This window comes from Peromyscus leucopus, chromosome 14 (genome assembly GCF_004664715.2).
Source record: "Peromyscus leucopus breed LL Stock chromosome 14, UCI_PerLeu_2.1, whole genome shotgun sequence".
Taxonomy (NCBI): Eukaryota; Metazoa; Chordata; class Mammalia; order Rodentia; family Cricetidae; genus Peromyscus; species Peromyscus leucopus.
In genome coordinates, this window is record NC_051075.1 from 80,329,792 (window position 1) to 80,351,824 (window position 22,033).

Consider the following 22,033-nt stretch of genomic DNA (forward strand, 5'->3'; position numbering starts at 1 on the left):
TACCATGGTTTGTGTATGCTGGGATGTTGGGAATCCTTGGCAGATGCTTAGTCCTTGGTCTGGGGACATGGTTGTTCCATTACTGGAACCCCAGGATATCCACATGCCACCGAGGGTGGAGGCTAGGAGTGTGGAGACATGGACAAGTTGACACATGAGTAGAGGCTTTTCAGGGGTGCTAGGGTAGGCGGGCATGTTCCTGCTCTGCTTCTTCCAATGCCAGGCAGAGGACATGAACACATTTCCCAAACCCGTGTCCCCAAAAACACACTCTTTCCTGCCACACTGGGTGGCCGTGAGGCCTCCCGTAGCCTTCTTGAGTACCACAAACCAGTGAGGAGGTTGCTTTCCTAGACCTCCAGGCTTGCTGGAATGGTGGCTTGGGATTCTTGGGATCAAATGGACAGGGAAGGCAAGGTTGAACGCTACCCCTCAGGTGGCCCTGTTGAGCCTGGCTAGGCCTGCAGTGGCTCTTGATGGAAGCCTAGGTGTAGCCCAGCTTCTAGGGTGTGACCTCACCAGCTCCAGCTCCTGGGGACCCATGTTCCTCAGGCTGTGCTGTCTAAGGCCTTACGCTGCTGCAGCAGCATCTACCACCAGCCCAGGGATAAGTTGTGTGTGCATGTGTGCATGTGCGCATGTGCGCATGTGCGCATGTGTGCATGTGTGCATGTGTGCATGTGCGCATGTGCGCATGTGTACACCGGGGATGTCTTGGGAAGATGAAGTGAAATTAGTCAGAGCATACAGGGAGCTTCTGGAGACCTGAGGCCGGTCATGGCAGAGGTGGGTACTAGTGTTTCCTCTGATAGACTTCACTGGGACCAGAGCCCTGACGCGTACCTCAGGGTTGGCCCTGGTCACAGTTGCCAATAGGCAGGGCAGTAGGTTGGGTAGCTGGAGCTCTTCTCGGTTTGAACAGTTGGCTGCTATAGATGTGGACCAACAGGCTCTCATTTACACATTTCAGTTGCACAGACTTGGACATGAGCAAACAAGTTTGTAGAGGAGTACCCCATCTGCAGTGAGTGGGCCAAGTCTGGCTGGCTGTGTCCCCTAGATCCTCAGTGAGCAGCAGCTAGAGGGTGTCCCCTGGCCCAGCATGTGTAGCATTTTGAGTGGTACTCCGGCGTAAGTCTCACCTACCTCAAAGCCAAGTGCAGAGGGCACGTCATGGAGTGGCGAGGTGTGAGCTGCACTGGTAGGCTCACACCCCAGCTGTAGACCAGTCTTGCTGTCCCTTAATGTCAGACTCTGTTAGAGGGGTGGGGCTCCTCTCTGGGCTTCTGTTTTGGCCTCAGTCATGGACCTCTATGGCAGAGCATACCTCTGATTTCCACAGTCTGTGAGAGGTACTCTAGGTTTCACCCTGCAACACTTGAGGCTAACAAGGCAGTGTGACTTGCCTGATGTCCCTGGCTGCCATCCGCAGTTAGCATGTCCAACACACATGAAACGTTCTCAGGACCTGTTACAGAGGAAAGACAAGTACCTTCAGTGACGAGGAACTCCTGGATCCCAGAGGCTGTACAAGATTAATACATACGTGAAGACGGAACTAGGAGGAAAAGGAGCTGCCCGAGCAGGGGACAGAACCCAGGGCCCAGGGAGGGAGAGAGTACCAAGCATGGGCAGGTGCTGTGGCCAGGGCACAGAGTGAGAGAAGCTCCCTAAACGAGATGGACTTAGCGAAGTGCAAACAGAAAGGGAGGATTGGTAACAGTTGAGGACACTGTCTAGAAAGTAGGACAGGAGCAGAGAGACTGGGACACAAATCAGAAAACCAGAGACAACTCCAAAACCCAGCACCCACTGAGGAGGAATTACAGGAAACAAGAGTCTCCCAACAGGTAGGAGTGACCCAAGGAATAGCGACCGAACAGGGGTCTTCTTGGGTGTGTCCTGTCATTCAGAACATGAGACAGAATAATTTAGCGGGGTTGGGTGGTGGTTGTACATGCCTTTAATCTCAGCACTTTGGAGACAGGGACAGTGGAACTCCAAATTTGAAGCTGGCCTGGTCTACATAGTGAGTTCAAGTCGAACCAGGGCCAGATAGTGAGACCCTGTCTCAAATAACCCCCCCCCAAAAAAAAAAAAAACCTCCTCTCAGTTTAGAGGAGAAGCGGACTGTATGGGCACACAGCTGCACTTGGCCTTCTCCAGTCTATGCAGAAGGCAGGTCATCCCAACCCTGTGTCCAGTTAAAGACGGGCAAGTGACTGTACCTGCTGGCCTCTCAGAAGGCGGTGGAAGTTGTCCACGACTACAGTGAGACCATCATCCTGGTATACTAAAGATGATGTGGGAGTGTCACCAGTGATTAAAGCTTGACATTTGTTCCTAGACCCCATTTGTAAACTGTTTGGAGGATTCCATGATAGACAGTTGAGGGGAAAACTAGGTAAATAGAGCAATATGAATGAACATGAGCTTGGGGAATGGGGAAGAAGGAACAGGGTCACGGTGTTGGCTCAGCCATTTTTCTGTAGTTACATTTGATCAGAGTATGTGATCATTTTTCTGTAGTTATATGTAGTCAGAGTATGTGATGGTTGATTAGTATTGTCAGCTTGACAGAATCTAGAATCACATGCAAGACTGCCCTCTGGGCATACCTGGGGGAGAGGTCTTACCTTGATTATGTAAATTGAGGTAGGGAGGCCTGCCCACTTCTGGCAGCACCATTCCCTGGCTGAGATCCCAGACAGTGTAAGCCGAGAAGGAGCTGAGCAGCCCCAGGCATACATCACTCTGCTTCCTGACTGTGGATAACATGTGACTAGCTGTTTCAAGCTCCTGATGCGTGGCTTCTCTGCCATAGTGGACTGTAACATGACCTGTGAGCCAGGCTAAGTCCTTTTCTCCCTTAAGTTACTCTGTCAGAGTAACTTAACACAGCAGCAGGAAAAGAAAGGAAGACAGCATAAACGTGGAACAGCATTAAAATACTGTACTGCCGGGAGGCAGAGGCAGGTGGATTTCTGTGAGTTCAAGGCCAGCCTGGTCTACAGAGTGAGTTCCAGGACCGCTGAGACTGTTACACAGAGAAACCCTATCTTGAAAAACCAAAATAAATAAAATAAATGCTGTATTGAGGGATGTGCGATGGTATTGGGCTGGGTGCGGAGTGCGCTGTAGCCACAGTAACTGTCAGGGCCTGTGGAAGTCTGGGCCCAGGTGGCTGTCTTGGGGTGGGGCTGTTGTTGCTGCAGGACTCACTGTGAGTGTCGATGCTTCAGACTATGAACTGCTTCACCATGTGAGGTTTGTCAGCCAGAAGAGCCAGCCAGAGAGATCTCAGTGGCCATAGAGGATAGACAGAGTTCTCTTAGATGATGGCTCTGGGTATAGCAGATGTCCACAGACCATGCCAATGTGTGTGAGTGAACAGGGTGGATAAACAGGAGTGAGGAGACAGATACCTTGTGTAGAACTTGGTGATATATACATTCTCCACCCAGGGTGGGAACACTAGCCAGGGTTATAACCTTTCATCATTACAACATTATTATTGTTAGTTTTTAGGCAGGGTCTCACGTATAGTTCTGACTCGCCTGGAATCACTGTATAGACTAGGCTGGTCTTCAACACACAGAGATCTGCCTCCCCCTGCCTCTCAAGTTCTGAGATTAAAGATGTGCCCTGCATTATTTAGCATTTATGTGAACCCTGGCTAGGTGTATAGTATTCTCTGCTAGTGCTAACATGCAGAGTGTTACAGGAGCCCAGGTCAAGGTCCACAGTTGACTCAAGGTCTCACCTTGGTGGTTCCTGTTGGTGGTGTGGGTCCAGGTGACCAGGTCTCCACTGCTGGCAGTCCTGGGGTGGAAAGTGTTGGAGCCTGACCTGGAAGGGAAGAAGGGTAGCTGCAGTTTGTGTCAGGGCTGTCCTTAGGCTTTTTGGTAAAGGGCTGCCGCTATCTTAGGGCTGCTATCTTGGTGGGGCCCCTGGCTGGCAATGTAGAACCTCATGGGTCCAGGTCATTGGGTGGGAGAAATCAATCTGTGTGTCTAGCGTTCATTCCCTTTCGGTCACATTTTCCTGACTTTGATGAGTCAGAGGTTTGGCTATCCTCAGCTCACTCCTCGGGGCCTCACACCTGGGCTCAGGTATTGGAGATCTGTCATTTTCTTCTGAATGTTTCTGGCTGGGGGACTTGGTCCTGTCTCGAGGCCCCTTTTGGGGATTCCATTGCTCAGACACCTCTGCCTTGCTGTTACAGACAGCCAACGGGAATGTGGAGGCCAAGGTGGTGTGCTTCTACAGAAGGAGGGACATTTCCAGCAGTCTCATCGCCCTGGCTGACAAGCATGCAAGTGAGTCCCAGCCTTTCCCCTGGGGTGATGGGCCTGCCCCCTTCAGTGCCTGCTCTTGGGTTCTGGCCTCACTGAGGCCTTTCTGCTGGCCTGCTTTGTCCTTTCCTGTCTCTAGCTGTATTCTGACACCTTTATAGCTCTGTGCAAGTGCATAGTCCCTCTTAAGTCCTGTGTACCCATGGGCTAGGGTGAAACATCCCTCTTTGTGCCTCTTCTCCCATACCCATAGTTGTGGTCCAGTGTGGGATGTTGGTGTACCTGGTGCCTGGCTCAGACCCATAGGGCAGACGATAAGGAAGGTCCTGGCCCAGAGCAGATGCTGTGGTCACTGTCTGGCCCTTGAGATAGACTGATTCATTTCACTGGAAGATGTCTATGTTTTCAGTAGTTTTTTCAGAAACGAAGACCTTCCTCCTTGCTCAAGGGAACTCAAACCCACACCTAATAAGCATGGTCCAAGGGCACTTTTCCTCCCTGTTGGAACCTTGCCTGGTCCTCATGGTTAGGGTCTGACCTCTCACTGAAACAGGCCCGTATCATGACTGGAGCAGGCCTATGTGAGTGCTGCATAGCTGCTGAGCCCTGGGTGCTTGACCCAGGCGTTGGGAACTGTAAGGCGCTTGCCACTGTGGGTGCCGTCTCTGAGCAGGGGAGGAGCAGAGTTGCCTGGGCTGTCCACCCAGGGAGGGTACTTTTCCATTCAGAGTTCGATAGGTATCATCCCTGACTTTTCGTTGCTGGGCGAAGGGCTCAAGGCCCACTTGTGACGCACATGCGCAGTGCACACACACACACACACACACACACACACACACACACACACACACACACACGCCTGTGCACACATTCCATCATCCCTACTCCTGACAGGTGAGGGCAGGGGTTGCAGGACCAGCATACCCTTGTGGTGGCAGCCAGTCAGGTGGGAACCCTAGGAACCCACCTCAAGCAGGAGAGTGAGAGGCAGGGTGTCCAGAAGTAGCTGTCCTCCCCAGGGACTAAGTCAGGGAGGAGCAAGAAGGAGCCAGAGCTGACTTGAGAGTAGGGTTGGTTATGTAGTGACGTTCCTGTCATCCTGCAGGTAGCCCTGGGTGACTCACTAGCACAGCACTGTGACCCTTTGTTTTTGCTTCCAAAATGAAAATGCAGCCCTCATCTTAGACCATGTGCTTAGGAGCCCTTTTGGATGCAAAGCTGGGCTCCCTCGACCTCTGACCTCAAAGCCTGTGGGTGCATATGCTTCATGCTCTGTGAATATTTGACATGATTGTAGCCTGCAGGTGTAGGTCTCAAGTCTGCAGTAAAGTCAGAGCCATCTTGTGTCCACCACAGTTGAGGGGATGGTGGTGGAAGGGCAGTGACCTGCCTTAAAGACCACTGTACAGTCCGAACCTCCTGCTGTCTCGGACGCCCCAGAGGTGCTGCTGTCTCTGTGGAGGAGGGTGTGTGGTGTGAAGATTCAGTCCCAGGAGGATTACCTCAGTGTGGAGGGCCTCCCAGAACCAGGGCGTCTATAGAGCCCCCACACTGTGCTCCCAGAAAAGCTGCATGGGGCATCTCTGGCTAGGCCTCTTGTGAGCTTCATCAAGCTGAGGAGGCGGGCATCATGGGTACCAGGGCTGACTTCTCTCGGCCTGTCATGTGACTGCCGAGTGCCCCATTCCCTGGGGCTGCCTCCTGATGACGTGGCTCCCCATAGCCAGGGCACACACAGCTGTTTGCACAGTAGGGGGCATTAGAGGAGCTAGAGACCCAGAGAGGGCCCTGCCTTGTGATCAGGAGCTTCTGGCTTCCCAGTTGGTGCACTGCCAGGGTGTCTAGTCCAAGCACTGGCCTCAGATGGGAGGCCAGACACTGTAGCTTATGGTGCACCCATACAGGAACCCCTTCCAGATGCCCACAGAGGGAAATGTGGCCTGGCCTCTACCCAGTACCCTCCAGAGCAAGGTTAGGCCTTAGCAGAGTGAGACTGGAGGTGGCGTGGGAGCCCAGAGCTGGTGCTTCTAGGCCTGGGAAGAGGGGAGGGCGTGGAGTATGGGTTGGGGCTGTCCCACCGCCTTCAGGATTTGTCCTTTGTAAGGTCTCCAGGGAGAGCTGGAGCCAGAGGCTGTGCATATAGCCGTGATAGGGTCTGGCTCTGCTTTAGGCCTAGAAGAGATGAGGGCATCCTAGAACCACTTGGTGTCTTTCAGGGTTAGTGGGGGATTGTACCTGAAGCCTGACACTGATGCAGCCCACAGGTCCCTCTATCATGAGCGTGTGGCTGTGTCCCCTAGATGTACTGTATAATGCAGAGTGGGTGTGCATAAAAGCTAACCTCTTTGAGTTGTTGGTGGCTGGGCCTCATGTAACTACATCTCAGGCTCTAAATGATGGTGTGCATAGCTCCTGTCCACTGGGCAGGAGCTGCTCTGAACAGACCTGCCTGCCTTGTTTAGGAGGAAAATAGCTCAGTGGAGATGCCCCGGGCCCAGTCATACAGAGAACATATCTCCCAGCCCTGGCCTCCATCTAAGATGCCTAAGGCTAGGGATTCCCTTCCCAAAAGTGCCAGAACGCCCTGCAGTCACCACATGGGGGCGACAGAGAGCAGCCATGTCTGGCAGGCTTATTGGAGCTGTGGGTGTTGGCAGGGCTGTCCCCCTGCTGGACACACTAGGCAAGCCTGGGCTTCACTGTGCACATTATTCCACACTCCCCAATTCCGGGATCTGGGATAGGCAAAGGAGTGTTTTGTTGATGCAGGGTCGTAGACAGTAGCCAGACCACCTGGTGTTTGGTACAGCCTGGGTTTCTCACAATAGCCAGCGTCCTCTGCTGGCCGACCTGTTGTTTTCTTGCCTTTCTCTGGGCAGTCTTGTCTGGAGGCCCCTGACTCCTGTGCTTGCTGCCATCTAGGGAGGAGTCAGGCCCCGATTGGTGCAATGTGTGTGAACATTCTGGTTGGGGTGGTCAAGAGCTACACTCACAGAAGGTCTCAGGCAGCAGTTGGAAGAGGGATGGGTCTCGGGTGGGCGGCCTGAATGTTGGAGCAGTCAGGAGACTCAGGTAGTCTTTGGCTGGGTGGTGTTCATCCTCTACTGGGAGGCCTGTGGCCCCCATGTCTCCTCGGTCCGGGCCCTGGGCAGGGAGCAAGCGCTGGCACTGGCCCTAACCTGCCATCTGGACGCTGTCTGTCTGTTATGTAGCCCTGTCAGTCTGCTATAGAGCCGGACCGGGGGCGGACACCGGCGAGGAAGGTAAGAGCCGACCTCTGCAAGGAGGGTGTCCTCGCGTCTGTGTCCCTGGGCTGGGGCGGGCGACGCACAGGTGGATGTCTCCTGGATGGGCTGCCTGCGTGCCCATCCCTGCATCCTCTGCCAGCCGGCTGAGGGCTGGGAACCCCAATGTTCAGCCTGTAGCCCGGCCTTGGCTGTGGCCCAGGCCTCAAGGGGATGTCCTGCTAGTGCAGGACATCTACTGTGTCTTGTGCAGGGCCGTCTGGCCTCAGGCTAGCGGGTGAAACCTCCTGTCCTGGACATGTAGTGTGCCCATGTTTTTCCTGCCTCTCTCTGCCTGCTGCTTCTGAGGCCAGTCTGAACACTGTCCTCCTCTTCCCATCTGATGTTGATCCCTATATTCCAGGGTTCCAGGGCCTCTGTGGGGCTGCCCAGAGCTCCTGAGCCACCTCGGAGTGGGCAGAGATGTGATAGGCAGGGAAGTGGCCCTCCTGCGCTTGGTGCCCTGCACGAGGGAGAGCTAGCTTGGGGGGCAGGGTTCTCAGTTGCCATCTTCAGGGATGACTGACAGGACCTCTTTGTCCTCTAGGGGAAGTGGAGGAAGAGGTGGAGAACCCAGAGATGGTGGACCTGCCTGAGAAACTGAAGCATCAGCTGCGGCACCGGGAACTGTTCCTCTCTCGGCAGTTGGAGTCACTGCCCGCCACCCACATCAGGTAGTTCTCGAGGCCCCGCCTGGTGCCCTGCCGCCTGCCCCTCCTTCTCTTACCCATTCTTCTCTTCCAGGGGCAAATGCAGTGTTACCCTGCTCAATGAGACTGAGTCACTCAAATCCTACCTGGAGCGTGAGGTAAGACTCATCTACTGTTTTCTGGCCTGGCATGATGCCTGCCCTCTAACTGTACTGCGACTCCTTCCCCGCCCACGGTGCCCTGTCACCAGGACCCAGAGAAGTTTGTCTGGATCCTGTTGGTCATTTCAGGTGTTCATAGGCATTTCTTCAAGATGACCCCCGTGTGGAGGCTCCAACTCTGGGGGAATAAGTGGTTGGAATTGGTGAGCCTTCCTAGCCAGGGTTCCAGGGACAAGAGCCACCTTGTCTCCTACCTGGGTGCTCGCAGAAAAACTTTGTGGATAACACATGGGAAACAGAAGGCTACACGGGCCATCGCTGTCCACAGCCTGAAGTGACCTCAGGGCTGCTGCCTTTGGGGCAAGTGGTTCTTCTGTAGGGTCACTCTGCACACAGTTGGGTAGTACCCATTAGATACCACTCCCTAGAGAAATTAGCGTCTCTGGGGAAGCAAAGCCCCTGAGGATGTTGTAGGGTACCTACTACTGGGAAGGTCAGGTGTCTGAGCCTGGTTGTATGGCTCTCAGCCTGGGTCAGTCGTGAAAAGCTGCAGCCTGCTGCTATGGTGTTTATCTGTGCTTGGTGAAACTACACAGTAAGTTCCAGGACAGCCAAGGGCTACACAGTAACCTGTCTCAGACACCTTGTGGGGAGAGCAACAAAACACAAGGTGCCTAGGAGCAAACCCTCCAGCAGGCTGCAGGCAAGCAGGCATGTGAGGCTGCTCCAAGCACAGCTGGACACCACAGCAGGCTGCAGCTTTTCACGGCTGACCCAGGCTGAGAGTCACCCAGCCAGCCTTTCTCTGTCTCAGGCCGTAAGCCCAATCCTACTCCTTACAGTCAGCATGGCGTTGGTTCTGAGTAGTAACTCCTCCCCATAGCCTGGCTCTCAGTGCTCCCCGGCCTGCTGCCCAGCTTTTCCACAGCTCTTGGGCTGCTGGTCCTCACCTTACATTCCATCCCATGGCTAGCAATTCCTCTGCCTCTTTTTCCAGCTCCTAATCTACTTCCTGTTACCACTCTGAAACTAACTTCTCCCAACTGCCACCCTGGGGTGTTAGTACCACATTCAGACCTGTCAGTGAATGCTGCCTTTCTCAGGGGTCCAGCCCACCCAGGGGATAGTGGTACTGTCCCAGACCCATCAGTGTTCAGACCCCATACCATTTTTCTGAATTATAAAAACCATGTACCCTGTTTCATGCTAAGTCTCACTAGCTGGAAGGTCTGGGGGGCCTGACCACACTAGGTATCCCTCTGTTGGCCACTGCCTGTGGTAGGGCTGCTCTTCTTGGTGGGATCCTTGTTTCTTTTCTTTTCTTTCTTTTTTGTTGGTTTGTTTTGTTTTGTTTTATGAGACAGGGTTCTCTGTGTAACAGCCCTGGCTGTCTTGGAACTCACTCTGTAGACCAGGCTGGCCTCGAACTCACAGAGATCCACCTGCCTCTGCCTTCCGAGTGCTGGGGTTAAAGGCTACGCCACCACTGCCCAACAGGGACCCTGTTTCTTGAGACTTTGCCTGTGAGGGCTGAGGCCTAGGCAAAGTATGATTCTTAAGAGACTATTGGTAGTTACGCCTGGTAAGCCACAGGTATTCAAGGGGAAAAAATAGCAGTCTCAGGCACACAGAGGGCAGTGAGTTGCCTAGCCAGAAGAAGCAGGAACCTGCTTTTTTCATCACTCAGGTATCGCATGTTTCCTAAACATCTAAATGGAAAAACAGTATCAAGAGCACATGGGCTTCACCACCTGGACGCAGGCAGCACCTGGAACACTCTAGGCTGTCTGTGTGTCACTCATACTACTGGGGCTGCCACTGTGTGTGCCATGTTACCACTGGCCTTTGGCTCACAAATGCTCGTGACTCTTCCCATCCTGCAGTCAGTCACCCTTCTCCACAGCTGTCAGCGGGGTCCTTCCAAAGTACCTCTCTGCCCAGGGGAAACACTCCCAGCATCAACCACAGCCCCGCCCTCCTGTGCGGCCAATGGTCCTCCAGGGCCTCCTCCTCCGTAGGCCCGGCCTGCCTCGGGGACTGTGGCGCACATCTCATGGTGCTCAGACTCCTAACCCTGCAGGACTCCAGGCAGTTCTCACCAGACCAACATGTCCACAGCTGCTCAGACTCGTGGGCCTGAAGGGGCTCACGGAGCAATAGCTGAACTACCATGTCTGGTAACAGGGCTGGGAACAGAGCAGGTTCACAGTGAGTGCTTTCTCAACCTTTCCCTGTCTCAGGCTCTAAGACCAATCCTATTCCTTATAGTCAGACTAACCTTGAACTCACAGAGCTCCGCCTGCTTCTGCCTCTCAAGTGCTGGGATTAAAGGCGTGCGCCACTATGCCCGGCCTTCCTAAGTAGAGTTTCAAATTGTTACTGAGGCAGAAAGACTGTGGCTCTGTGAGGGCTGTGCCCAGTGACCTTGGCAAGCTCGTGGCACATCAGCTCTTAGCTCCTGACCAGACAAGCACCTTCTGCGGCACTTTGATCAGGTCCCTCCCAGTTCTTACTTCATTTCTGTTCTGGGGTCATGGACAGGCAGGTCACCGGGCCCCCTCCCCCCCATCAGAACTGGACAGGCTTGTTGGAAACAGCTGAAGGTAGAGGACTCACCTGACGCCTCTGTCTTGTGTTTTTCAGGATTTCTTCTTCTATTCTCTAGTCTACGACCCACAGCAGAAGACCCTCCTGGCCGACAAAGGGGAGATCCGAGTAGGAAACCGGTACCAGGCTGACATCACTGACTTGCTGAAGGAAGGTGAGGTTCAGGTTGGGCCATGGCAGGCAGGAAGCTGCGGGTAGCGCCTGCAGCTGCAGCCTGGGTTACCTCGGCTTCCCAAGCCTCCTTCCTAGTGGACGTTGGGATCCAGCAGCAAGTCTCAACCCCAGAGCCACCTGTTGACCTGCTGTGGCTGCTTGAACTCGGAGTTCCCTTCAGCAGTTCATTACGACTTTGATTTTATATTTTTCAGCTAGGCAAGTGCTCTGCACATGCCACACCCCTGGCCTCATTCCTTATTTCATTTATTTACTTACATTTTGTGTGTGTGGATGTTTTGCGTGCATGTATATTGGTGCAGCACTTTTAACAGTACATTTTGTGTGTGTGGATGTTTTGCGTGCATGTATAATGGTGCAGCACTCTTTAACAGTGCCATGGAGTCAGAAGAAAGCATTGGCTCCCCTGTGGCTGGAGTTATAAAAGGTTGTGAGCCACCCTGTGGGTTCTGAGAGTTGAACCCAGGTTTCCTGGAAGAGCAGTCAGTGCTCTTAACCATTGAGCCATCTCCCTAGCCCCATCCCAGGGTCTCACTTACTTATATAGTCCAAACTGATCTTGAACTTGTCACCCTCTTGCTTCAGCCACCACACCTGGTTCATTATAGTTTTTACATTTGTGTGTGGTGTGTGCATGAGGGTGGGCGTGCATGCCTCTCTCTCTGTGTGTGTGTGTGTGTGTGTGTGTGTGTGTGTGTGTGTGTGTGTGTGTGTGTGTGTAAAGGTCAGAAGACAACTTGGTGGAGTCTGTTTTCTCATCCCACCATGTTAGACTCCGGGATCAAACCCAGGTCCTCAGTGTGCGCATGGAGGTCAGAGGACAGTCTGGGGAGTCACTTCTCTCTAGCATGTGGGTTCTGGAGACGGAACTCAGGCTGTCCGGCTTGGCTGCAAGCATCTTTGCATACTGAACCATCTCACCACCTCCTCGTCTTTTGGGGATGAGTGTGAAATGACATTTATTCATTCGTTAATCTGTATGTAGGGGTGGTCAGAGGACACCCTGCAAGGACAGGTCCTATCCTACTATGTGGGTCACAGAGGTCAAACTCGGTTTGTCACCTTTGGTCGGAAGGTTTTTTGCCACCGCCAGAGCAGATTGACGTCCATCAACTCTGACCTGGCACCTGAGGCTTGCGGGTCCGTCCCACATCCTCCTTCCGCAGCCTTGCAGAAGGGTCTGATGAGCTCCAGGTCCTGGCCCCAGTGGCTGTCAGAGGCTCCGTACCCCATGTGACTGTCAGCCCATTCTAAGGGATTGCCGAGCGTGTGAGGCTGTTGCTGTTTTATTCTCTTGCAGTACTTCAGATAGAACCTTGTGTGTGCGAGGACAGTGCGCTGCCTTCTTAGAGTGCTTGGCCCTAGTGTGGTGCATGGTGACGTCATTTTGCATGCCCTTCCCTTTGCCGTATTGGTTTCTAGTCTTGGTGTTTTCTGGTGCTTGTTGGATCTCAGAATGAGGTCCTAGGCCCAATGGGTGGGTGCTGGGCGGGGCCTGGCTCATCAGACGGCTGGCTCTGGGTACAAGGCTCTGTGTTTGGGAGACCGTCCTTTGTTGACTTCTGTCCCATGGTTGACCTCGTCACCCTGTCCCTGACACATCCTGATGCCCACACACAACCTCTTAGCCAGAGCCAGCTGCTGCCTGTGCTGGCCTCTCTTGAGCTTCTGCCCCAAATGGCCCAGCCCTGAGGCTCTGTAGGCAGTCCTGAACCATGCCCAGCCTCCTGGGCTGAAGCCCAGTATCTGCTTGCTTAGCCAGGGTCAGCAGGAAGTAACAGAGGCCCTGCCTATGAAATCCACATGAACTTGACTTCCACGGGGACCCGAGAGGCGGGAGAGGTCTCAAAGGTCAGAGGACCTCAGTTGGAGCATCTGTTCCTCCGAATCTGGCATGTCCATGTTCCTAGGCATTTGTGGGCTCAGTGATGAGTGCTAGGAGAATCCCCAAGAGAGCCATGCTTTGGCTTCCGGGCCCCACAGGAGCCGCCTGCCGCAGTGGCCTCTTCTCTCTCAGCACACTCCTGCAGCCTTTTGACACAGTTACTTCCCCATGATGTCTTCCTTAAAAATTATAGTTACTTTTTTATTTTTTTTTATTTTTCGAGACAAGGTTTCTCTGTGCAGCTTTGCGCCTGTCCTGAATCTTGCTCTGTAGATCAGGCTGGCCTCGAACTCACTGAGATCCGTCTGGCTCTGCCTCCCAAGTGCTGGGAATAAAGGCGTGCACCACCACCGCCCAGCTTATATTTACTTTTAAACATGTATATATGCCATGTTGGGGGTGCCCACCAAGACCAGAGATGTTGGCTCCCTTGGAGCTGGAGTTCAGGGGTTTGTGAGCTGCTAGACTCAGGTTCTGGGGATTGAACTCAGGTCCTCTGGAAGAGCACACTCTTAACATGCTCTTAACTGCTGGGCCATCTCCAGCCCCATGCTGCCTCCAGTAACTGTGTTGGAAATTTCAAAGTGAGCAATGTGGGTTGGGATCCCCCGGCATTCTTTGCTCTCTGTTCCAGGCAGCTGTAAGTCATTTACTGTGAACAGTGTCTTAGTTTTGGGGACCCTGGAATGCCAGGGGTTACACCCTGTGACCCCAGGTGAAGGGAGTGAGTACAGTCCACACCAAGACAGAAACTCACCCATAGCAGGGGGCGGGAAATGCCACTGTACCAGGCCGGCATAGGCTGGAGTTCATAGAATCCAGCTGTGGACCGTGACCGCCAGAGAACTGATGATTCAAGCTCCTCAGTCTCTACCGTGGTCCCTGCCGGGTCTTCTGCAGTGCTGGGCTTCCAGCCGGGGCCCTCATCCTCTGTGACTGGCCGGTCGTAAGACTGGCCCTGCCCTGGATTTAGGGCTCAGAGATAGTAACTCTTTAAGAGGGTCAGAAATATCTCCTTGGAGACGTCCAGTCCTTTTGTTAGAGAACTTGCTCAGTGCCCTGACTTGGAACCCAGTGCCCTGCAGGGACTCAAGTGCTGGCTGTTCATGGCCACATGGTACATTGATGCCAAGGGCCAAAGGGGAGTTGATTGGATCTGATGCAAATTTCGAAGCATGATACCCTTCATTAAATTATGAATGTAGCCCTTGGCTGGAGAGTCAGACAATGGATGATTGTGGGATTTCTCCTCGGGGCATCTCCCTAGAGTCAGACCTGACCTGGCTCATGACACAGTTCTCTTCAAGATTCTTTTATGAGTATACAGTTATTTCATCAGTAATTGTCCCCAGACTCTCAGAGTAATAGAAATCAAAGAGCCGAGTGTCCAACACCTCCCCTCCCCAGGTCATTCCCGCCCCAGGTATTAGGTATATAAGATGTACAAGCCAATCCTGAGCCAAGTGTGCCTTGGAGGTTATATGTGAGGATATGTGTGCTGGGCTCCCCTCCAAGCTAGCACTTCCCGTCACCTGGGGAAAAGGAAAGCAAACCGACTTTTGGTTCCACTCTGGAGTCTTTTTCCACAGTCTTTGCTGTTCTAAGGGACACTTGTTCCCCATAGGTGAGGAGGATGGCCGTGATCAGTCGAAACTGGAGACCAAGGTGTGGGAAGCCCATAATCCGCTTGTGGATAAGCAGATTGACCAGTTCCTTGTAGTGGCCCGGTGAGTTCAATAACCAGGGACAAGCAGGTTGTTGCCTGAAGCACTGTGATGGGTCTTGGAGACATGGAGCCTTAATTTGTACATGCAACATGAAGTCCATGGTCTTGTCCTTGTTTCCTGCTCAGACCTTTCCCTGAGTATGGATGGAGCCTTTTAGGGCTGCAAATGCCCCTGGGTCCCTTTGGATCCCGTGACAAGTGTGCCTGTGTGTCTGGGCCTATGTTCTTACTGTGTGCCCTGAGGTCTGTCTCCACCATAGGCAGGTGCTCCTCCCAGGGCTAGGCTGGGACCTAGCTAAAAGCTCCCAGCTGTCCCAGTGGGTGGCTGGAGGCTGCTTGAATGGAGGTAGGACCCCAGAACCAGTGCTGAGCCTACACAGCAGTTGAAGCCCAGATAAATCTCAGCATGGCCCAGGAGGAGGCCTGTCTACATTTGCCATAGACAATGAGGCTTAGGGTCCTCAGGTCTGAGGCAGCTCCCTGTAGAGAGATCTCCAGCAGACACACTGGAGATGGCAGATTCTCCTAAGCGGCATTGAGGCACTTTTGTAAGTTCTTTGTCCCCGACTCATTTGCACACGGGGACTCATATGCCACCAAGATGCTCCTGCAGCTTCCCTGTCTCCTCTGAAGCTGAGCCCCAGAGGCCTTTGGTGGGTGCCCCGGGGCCCTGGCCCTCACTGTCTTGCCTGGTGAGGCAATCCCTCCAAGTCAGCTCTGGTGGTTAGTGAGTCTCCCTCTTCCCAGCTCCGTGGGCACCTTTGCACGGGCCCTGGATTGCAGCAGCTCCGTGCGGCAGCCTAGCCTGCACATGAGTGCCGCAGCAGCCTCCCGAGACATCACCCTGGTGAGTGGGCCACTGCCACCTCCCCTGCTTTCTTCTGGGGTCCGACAGCCACATAGGCACGGAGGGTCCTAGCAAGGTAACTGAGGACTTCAGCGTCTCCTAGTACACCTTAGATTTGTTTAACATATGCTGAGGGAGTTAGGGAGGGGGGAGGGGGGAGGGGCCCCACCCAGGGGCCTTGGCAGCCCCTAGATTGCCACCTTGAGACCTGAAGGAGTGGGCGGGTCACATCGCGGTTCCGGAAGATCCTCCTTAGGGCCTGGGGACAGCCTGGACCCAGGGGAGCCCTGCTGTCTTACAGTTCCATGCCATGGACACGCTGCACAAGAACATCTACGACATCTCCAAGGCTATCTCAGCCCTCGTGCCTCAGGGGGGGCCGGTGCTCTGCCGGGATGAGATGGAGGAGTGGTCGGCATCAGAAGCCAACCTCTTTGAGGAAGCTCTGGAAAAATATGGGAAAGATTTCACAGACATTCAACAAGATTTTGTAAGTGCTTAAGTGAGGTTGGGGGAGGGGCTGGCCAGGCCCATCTCTCACCCAGGAAGACGCCTGTGCCCATGGCCAGGCCTCTGTGCTTCCAGTCCAGGCATAGTATGGCTACCAGTGAGCACTGGGTAGGCACAGGCCCGCACTGTGGAGCTAGGATACTGCTGTGAAGGAGGTTCCCCTGGAGGCATCCTCAAGTCTTATCAGCTGCTTGAACTTGTTTTTGTTTTGTTCTTAACTAAGCTGGGCCTCCCTCCTGTGTGCAGTTCCAGCAAGTCTTTAGGGTCTTTACTATGAGAGGGCCCAAGCCCTCGGAGCCCCTAAGTCCCCAAAGGACTGCATAGTATTAAACTTGACTGAAAGCCTGCAGGCACTCTGGTGAAGGAAGGAGCTTGTCTGTGTGAGGTTAGGCAGCTGGGCCACCTTACCCACAGCCTGGAGGAGGTGGGCTACTAGGTGCCAGGATGTGTAGTGAGTGGACTGGATTGTCCATTGGAGCACCATCAGAATAGCAAGGTTCAGCATGGTGAAACATGCCTATAATCCCAGCATTCGGGAGGCTGAGGCAGGAGGATTGTGAGTTTGAGACCAGCCTGGGAAACACTTAGAAACTTCTACAAACAACAAACAAGTGTAGTTAGCAAGCCCAGCCCAGGGTGGGAGAGCCAAGAGCATGCAGAGTGCTAACATGGGCATAGACAGAGGGTCTGAAGGTCTGAAGGAGCAGCCTGGGAGCCCAGGTGCCCATCACTCCAGTGCCCACAGAACCCACGGTCTCTGCTGGACAGCCTGGCATGTAACTGGATTAGAAAAACAAGTAAAGTGAGCATAACCTTTTTAGACAAAAAGTAGCGTTAGAAGAATGGGATAGAAAGAAACCAGCAGTTAGAACAGAGGTGGCGGCGTTTGAGGGGGGACTGGACATGGTTGCTACAGTGGGTTGGACAGCCCTGTGGAATCTCAATATTTCTAGACACAGTTCAGCAGATAAACTGCTAGAGAGCAAGGCCTGCTGGTCAGTGGATCAAGTGAACCAAATACAGAAACAGGATTCTGCACAGAACAGACATACCCAGCTTTTGTGTAGCCCAGGCCACAAGACACACTTTTGTGAGTCTGCTCTTGGGAATTGTTGATGCAGATAAAGCTGATAAATACTAAAGAAACAAAGTTCTCAGATGACATTTCTAACCATCATGCTAGACTTTTAAAGACTGAAGCCCTAGCCTTGGGGTATAGCCCAGGGATAAGATGCTTGCCTTTCATGGCCAAGACTCTGGTTTGATCCCCACCACTGGCAAAACAACCTCTGAGCCCTTTGAAATTAACAGTGCCGTTTTAAACAGGAGTTTGAGGTGAGAAGACGAACTTCAGTCCTTGGCTTGTGGCCCGGGAAGCACGGGGAGAGGGCAGGGTTAAGGGGCTCCACTCACTGCTGTGTGCTGAACGATAAGAATCACCCCAGCCCCTCAGCACTCAGCTACATATAAGGGAAGGACAAAGACTATGGGGAAGAAGCCGTAGAGTTAACTAACCCAGAGAAGCGACAAAGATGCCTTTCCAACCCGGGTGAGGGGCGGCACTGAGATGTGGACGGTGCAGCGGCCTCTCGTCCTGTCTTGGACCCTCTTTTGCTACTAGAGCAAAGCCCCTGGGTAATTCAGAACAAATCCACCAGTCTGTGGTTCTGGAGGCTGAGAGGTCCATGGTCGTGGTGGAGGCAGAAGGGCAGGACAAGAAGGTCTCTGATGCTCAGTAAGGACAGCAAGGCTGTTGTCACCTTGCTCAGGTTCTCCGACATAATGGTGATTGTTCTAGCGTGGGTTTTCAGGTTTTCAGGGAAGGTCAGCCACATTCCCGTGGTTAACACAGGGGGGAGTGCTTGTTGTGCTGTTAGTAGGGGACCAGAATTGCCATCCCAGCACTGCCCCTGCCTTTGCACCCTGTCCCCAGCCTGTCTGGGCAGTAGTCCTGATCCTGCCACCCCTGATGTTGCCTTCTCACCCCAGCTCCCATGGAAATCGCTCACCAGCATCATTGAATACTACTACATGTGGAAGACCACCGACAGATACGTCCAGCAGGTGGGCCGTCCCACCCTCCCTCACCACACCTTCCCCCACAGTCCCCAGATAGTCACATTCATTTGTTTATACCTTCCCTAAGCCTGGAGCAAAGAGGAAGGAGCCATGGTCCCTAGAGGACTCAGACTGGGAGGAAGGGACATTCCTGAACCCTAGCCAGCCTGACACCCCCACTTCCTGGCCCTAGGCTGGCCAGAGAGAGCCATGCAAAATTTTCACAAGTCTTTCCCAAGGGAGCCAGTGATGGAGAAACAGTGGTGTCCCCTCCCTGTGGTCTCCCAGCTGCCCTGGCCAGCCTGGTGACTTCCCTAACCCTCTGTTTTGTTTTAAGAAACGTTTGAAAGCAGCTGAAGCAGAGAGCAAGTTAAAGCAGGTTTATATTCCCAACTAGTAAGTTCATTCTTATGTTCCTGGGGCCAGTAGTGGACGGACGGCAGTGGGCATGGGACTCTGAGGATCCACTGGGGTCATGTGGCTTCCTGAGCTAAGTCAAGGAACCTCTGTCACCCTCTTGATGAGCTTGCTTAGCTGGGGAGGAGGGATCAGGCTTCAACTTCTTTTGGCCCAGGAGTCAAGCTGGGTTTAGTGCTCAGCATATTGGGGCATGGGGTATGGCAGCCATAACACAAGGGACCAGGGGTACAGGGATGTCTGTTGGGATACAGACACCCCAGAGCACCTGTGACTGATCCTTCTCCTCCATCAGTAACAAGCCAAATCCAAACCAGATCAGCGTCAACAGTGTCAAGGCCAGTGTAGTGAATGGCACAGGGACACCAGGCCAGAGCCCCGGGGCCGGCCGGGCCTGCGAGAGCTGTTACAGTAAGTGCTGTACCTGGTACCCACCCTGGGCAGCAAGGGCCACGGGAATGCTACTGCGTGCCCAGACCTGGAATGACTCCCCATAATGGGGCTGCAGTGGTGGTGGGGTAGTTTGGAAGAGTTCCTCAGGAACATGAGGTGGACCTACGTTGGCCCTGGGCCAGTGGGTGGGATGGCTGTGGTGGCGGTGGGGACACTGTGGGATGCTCTCTGCACCGTTGGTTCTGCTTAAGAATCCGTCTATTTCCAACTTTGTTGTCCGTAGCCACACAGTCTTACCAGTGGTATTCTTGGGGTCCCCCTAACATGCAGTGTCGCCTCTGCGCATCTTGTTGGACATATTGGAAGAAATATGGTGGCTTGAAAATGCCAACCCGGTTAGATGGAGAGAGGCCGGGACCAAACCGCAATAACATGGTAAGTGGGACATGCCATACCTATCACCTGCTGCATGTAGGCCTCAGGTCCTTGGCCTCCGGTCACGGTGCTGTGTTGGGGTGGTGTGCCCCATTTCACAGAGTCCCCATGGCATCCCAGCCCGGAGCAGTGGGAGCCCCAAGTTTGCCATGAAGACAAGGCAGGCCTTCTACCTGCACACTACCAAGTTGACACGCATTGCCCGGCGCTTGTGCCGTGAGATCCTACGCCCATGGCATGCCGCACGCCACCCCTACATGCCCATCAACAGCGCAGCAATCAAGGCTGAATGTGAGTCATTCTTTGTTCCCTTTTTTGGGGCCGGCAGGAGCCACACCCAGGCAGTGTCCAGGTTGGGGTAAAGGTAAGGGCCCTGACTCTTGGGGAACATAGCCCTTCACCCAACCTCGCCCTCCTGTAGGCACAGCACGGCTGCCTGAAGCTTCCCAGAGCCCACTGGTGCTGAAGCAGGTAGTGCGGAAGCCCCTGGAGGCTGTGCTCCGGTACCTTGGTAAGCTGGAGCGGGGGGACGTGGCCTTCTGACGCTAATCCTAGCAGCCGTCTAGGAAATGCTGCACGATCACCAGAACTACCGTTTGGCTGAGGTCGCCCTGTTAGAGACAGGGTCTCTCTGTGTGGCCCTGGCTGTCCTGGCTGTCCTAGAACTCACTCTGTAGACCAGGCTGGTCTCCGACTCAGAGATCCTCCTGCCTCTGTTTCCCAAGTATTAGGATTAAAGGTGTGCACCATGGCACCTGACTTCTGACTAGGGTTTATGTCAGGTGTAACCCAACCTGCAAGTCTACCAAGGCAGGGTGGACACCTGCCACCTGCAGAGAGGCCTCTCCCCGACTGTACGACAGCAGTGCAGGCCTTTGTGAGCCCTTGGTGGCCCAGGTGCTCATCTGGCTAGCAGCCTTGCGGGGATGGCTCCTTGTTTGTGTTGGTCTGGGCACCGCTGAGATCTAGGCAGTGCCACTGGCCATTTAGAAAGGGCACATTCTGAGGTTGAAGCAGATACTTGCCTTCACTTGTTTGCAGGGTTTAAGTGGACTTGAGTCAGTCCTCCAGCGTGGAGGTAGCAGTCCTTCTAGAAAGGACATTCCAGAACCATGAGCTAAGTGTGTGCAGTGCAGACACAAGTGTCTCTGGCTTTGTTCCCTGTCCGGGGTCCGGGGCCCCAGGGCCGGCCAGCCTGGTTCTTGTTCCACAGGAGGATGTGGTCAGTACCAGAACCCACCTTCTGTGGGGCGGGTCCTTGCTCAGGCCAGCCAAGCAGCTCAGTGTCTGGCCAGTAGCCAGGCTTCTGCCATCAGACCTGGTGGCCTGGATGTGGAGGCTGTCTGATGGGACTACTGTGTTTATGGGCTGTGTCTGGATCTTGTAAGCTCTTAGCACTTACCCAGCTATCCTGTCCAAGGCAGCAGGCTGGGCTCTGCTTGGCTGTCCTGAAGATATCCTAGGGAGCCCTCTGGCTATTTTTCCCCAGCTTCAGTGAGCTCTGGTAGATAGTGACTGTTTTCTTCCAGCCTAGTCAGTGGGGTTTCAGGGTGGGAAGATGATATTACTGTGTGGAGCGTCCTGTACTACAGTTTCTGAATCACACCCTTGACTCTTACATTTCCACAGAGACCCACCCCCGCCCCCCGAAGCCTGACCCTGTGAAGAGCTCGTCCAGCGTGCTCAGCAGTCTGACCCCTGCCAAGGCAGCCCCCGTCATCAACAATGGCTCCCCCACCATCTTGGGCAAGAGGAGCTATGAGCAGCACAACGGGGTGGATGGTGAGTCTGAGCCGCAGGGCTGGCCCTGTGAAGAGGTCAAGCCAGGTCTGTTGGGAGCTGCAGGGCTGGCCCTGTAAGGGGGTCAGGCCTACAGAGGGCCATGGGGCTGGCCCTGGAGCTCCACATGACCCTTATTCAACTGGCTATCTTAGTTGATGGTGTTTTCTCTCCCTCTCTCTCCTGTCCCTGGGCACTGCCAGGCAACATGAAGAAGCGCCTCTTGATGCCCAGTAGGGGTAAGGCCTGGGGCGGCCGTTGGTGGGGTGCCGTGGCCGAGTCCTGTCGTGATGCCTGTGTGTGCTGTCTACTAGCAGACTGGGAGGTTCGGGGCACGTACAGGGGCAGTCCACACAGACCCAGGCCACAGTCCATACTCCCATGCTCTTGTAGACTTGTGACTTGGTAGAAGGCCCATGAGCCTGGGTCTCTGGCCTCGGCCCCCTCGGCCTGAGCGTGAGTGGACTGTCTTTGCACGAGGGCCCTGGCGCCCCCACTGCTGCCGCGCTGTGCCTGCTCGCATGCCTTCAGCCTTGCTTGTAGGGCCGCTAGTGCTACCTGCAGTTTTTGTGTGCCCTGCTTGATGGGGACAGTAGGATGGGCTGGTGGCTGGGCTTACATATGGTCTTCGTATCTGCTAAAGATTAGCTCAGATTCTCCTGATGAGGTAAGGACTGTAGGGCAGGAGCCTGTTCTGGACATGAGGGAGAGCACCAAGTCTGATTGATGTAGTGTTTAAGACTGGACCTATGGGTAGCCAGGAAACACCAGCCAGCCAGCATGAGCCTGCTCAGGCCCCTGTGCCGTCAGGA

The 22,033-nt window shown here is 54.1% G+C and overlaps 1 protein-coding gene across 10 annotated transcripts in view; it reads left to right on the forward strand.

The window, feature by feature from the left end:
- Mta1 (metastasis associated 1) overlaps window positions 1-22,033 on the forward strand; it is a 39,819-nt gene that overhangs the window by 14,847 nt on the left and 2,939 nt on the right. For 2 of the 10 annotated variants that reach the window (XM_028883676.1, XM_028883674.1), the window contains exons 3-18: window positions 4,226-4,319; window positions 7,508-7,558; window positions 8,127-8,253; window positions 8,324-8,387; window positions 11,034-11,151; window positions 14,681-14,783; window positions 15,530-15,629; window positions 15,931-16,119; window positions 18,129-18,203; window positions 18,535-18,593; window positions 18,910-19,025; window positions 19,291-19,442; window positions 19,544-19,733; window positions 19,864-19,953; window positions 21,072-21,224; window positions 21,425-21,460. In XM_028883676.1, coding sequence (XP_028739509.1) covers window positions 4,226-4,319; window positions 7,508-7,558; window positions 8,127-8,253; window positions 8,324-8,387; window positions 11,034-11,151; window positions 14,681-14,783; window positions 15,530-15,629; window positions 15,931-16,119; window positions 18,129-18,203; window positions 18,535-18,593; window positions 18,910-19,025; window positions 19,291-19,442; window positions 19,544-19,733; window positions 19,864-19,953; window positions 21,072-21,224; window positions 21,425-21,460 — 1,717 coding nt within the window. Of the gene's footprint in view, window positions 1-4,225; window positions 4,320-7,507; window positions 7,559-8,126; window positions 8,254-8,323; window positions 8,388-11,033; window positions 11,152-14,680; window positions 14,784-15,529; window positions 15,630-15,930; window positions 16,120-18,128; window positions 18,204-18,534; window positions 18,594-18,909; window positions 19,026-19,290; window positions 19,443-19,543; window positions 19,734-19,863; window positions 19,954-21,071; window positions 21,225-21,376; window positions 21,461-22,033 lie in introns of all 10 variants that reach the window. The other 8 variants (XM_028883673.1, XM_028883672.1, XM_028883677.1 and 5 more) reach the window with 6 other exon arrangements.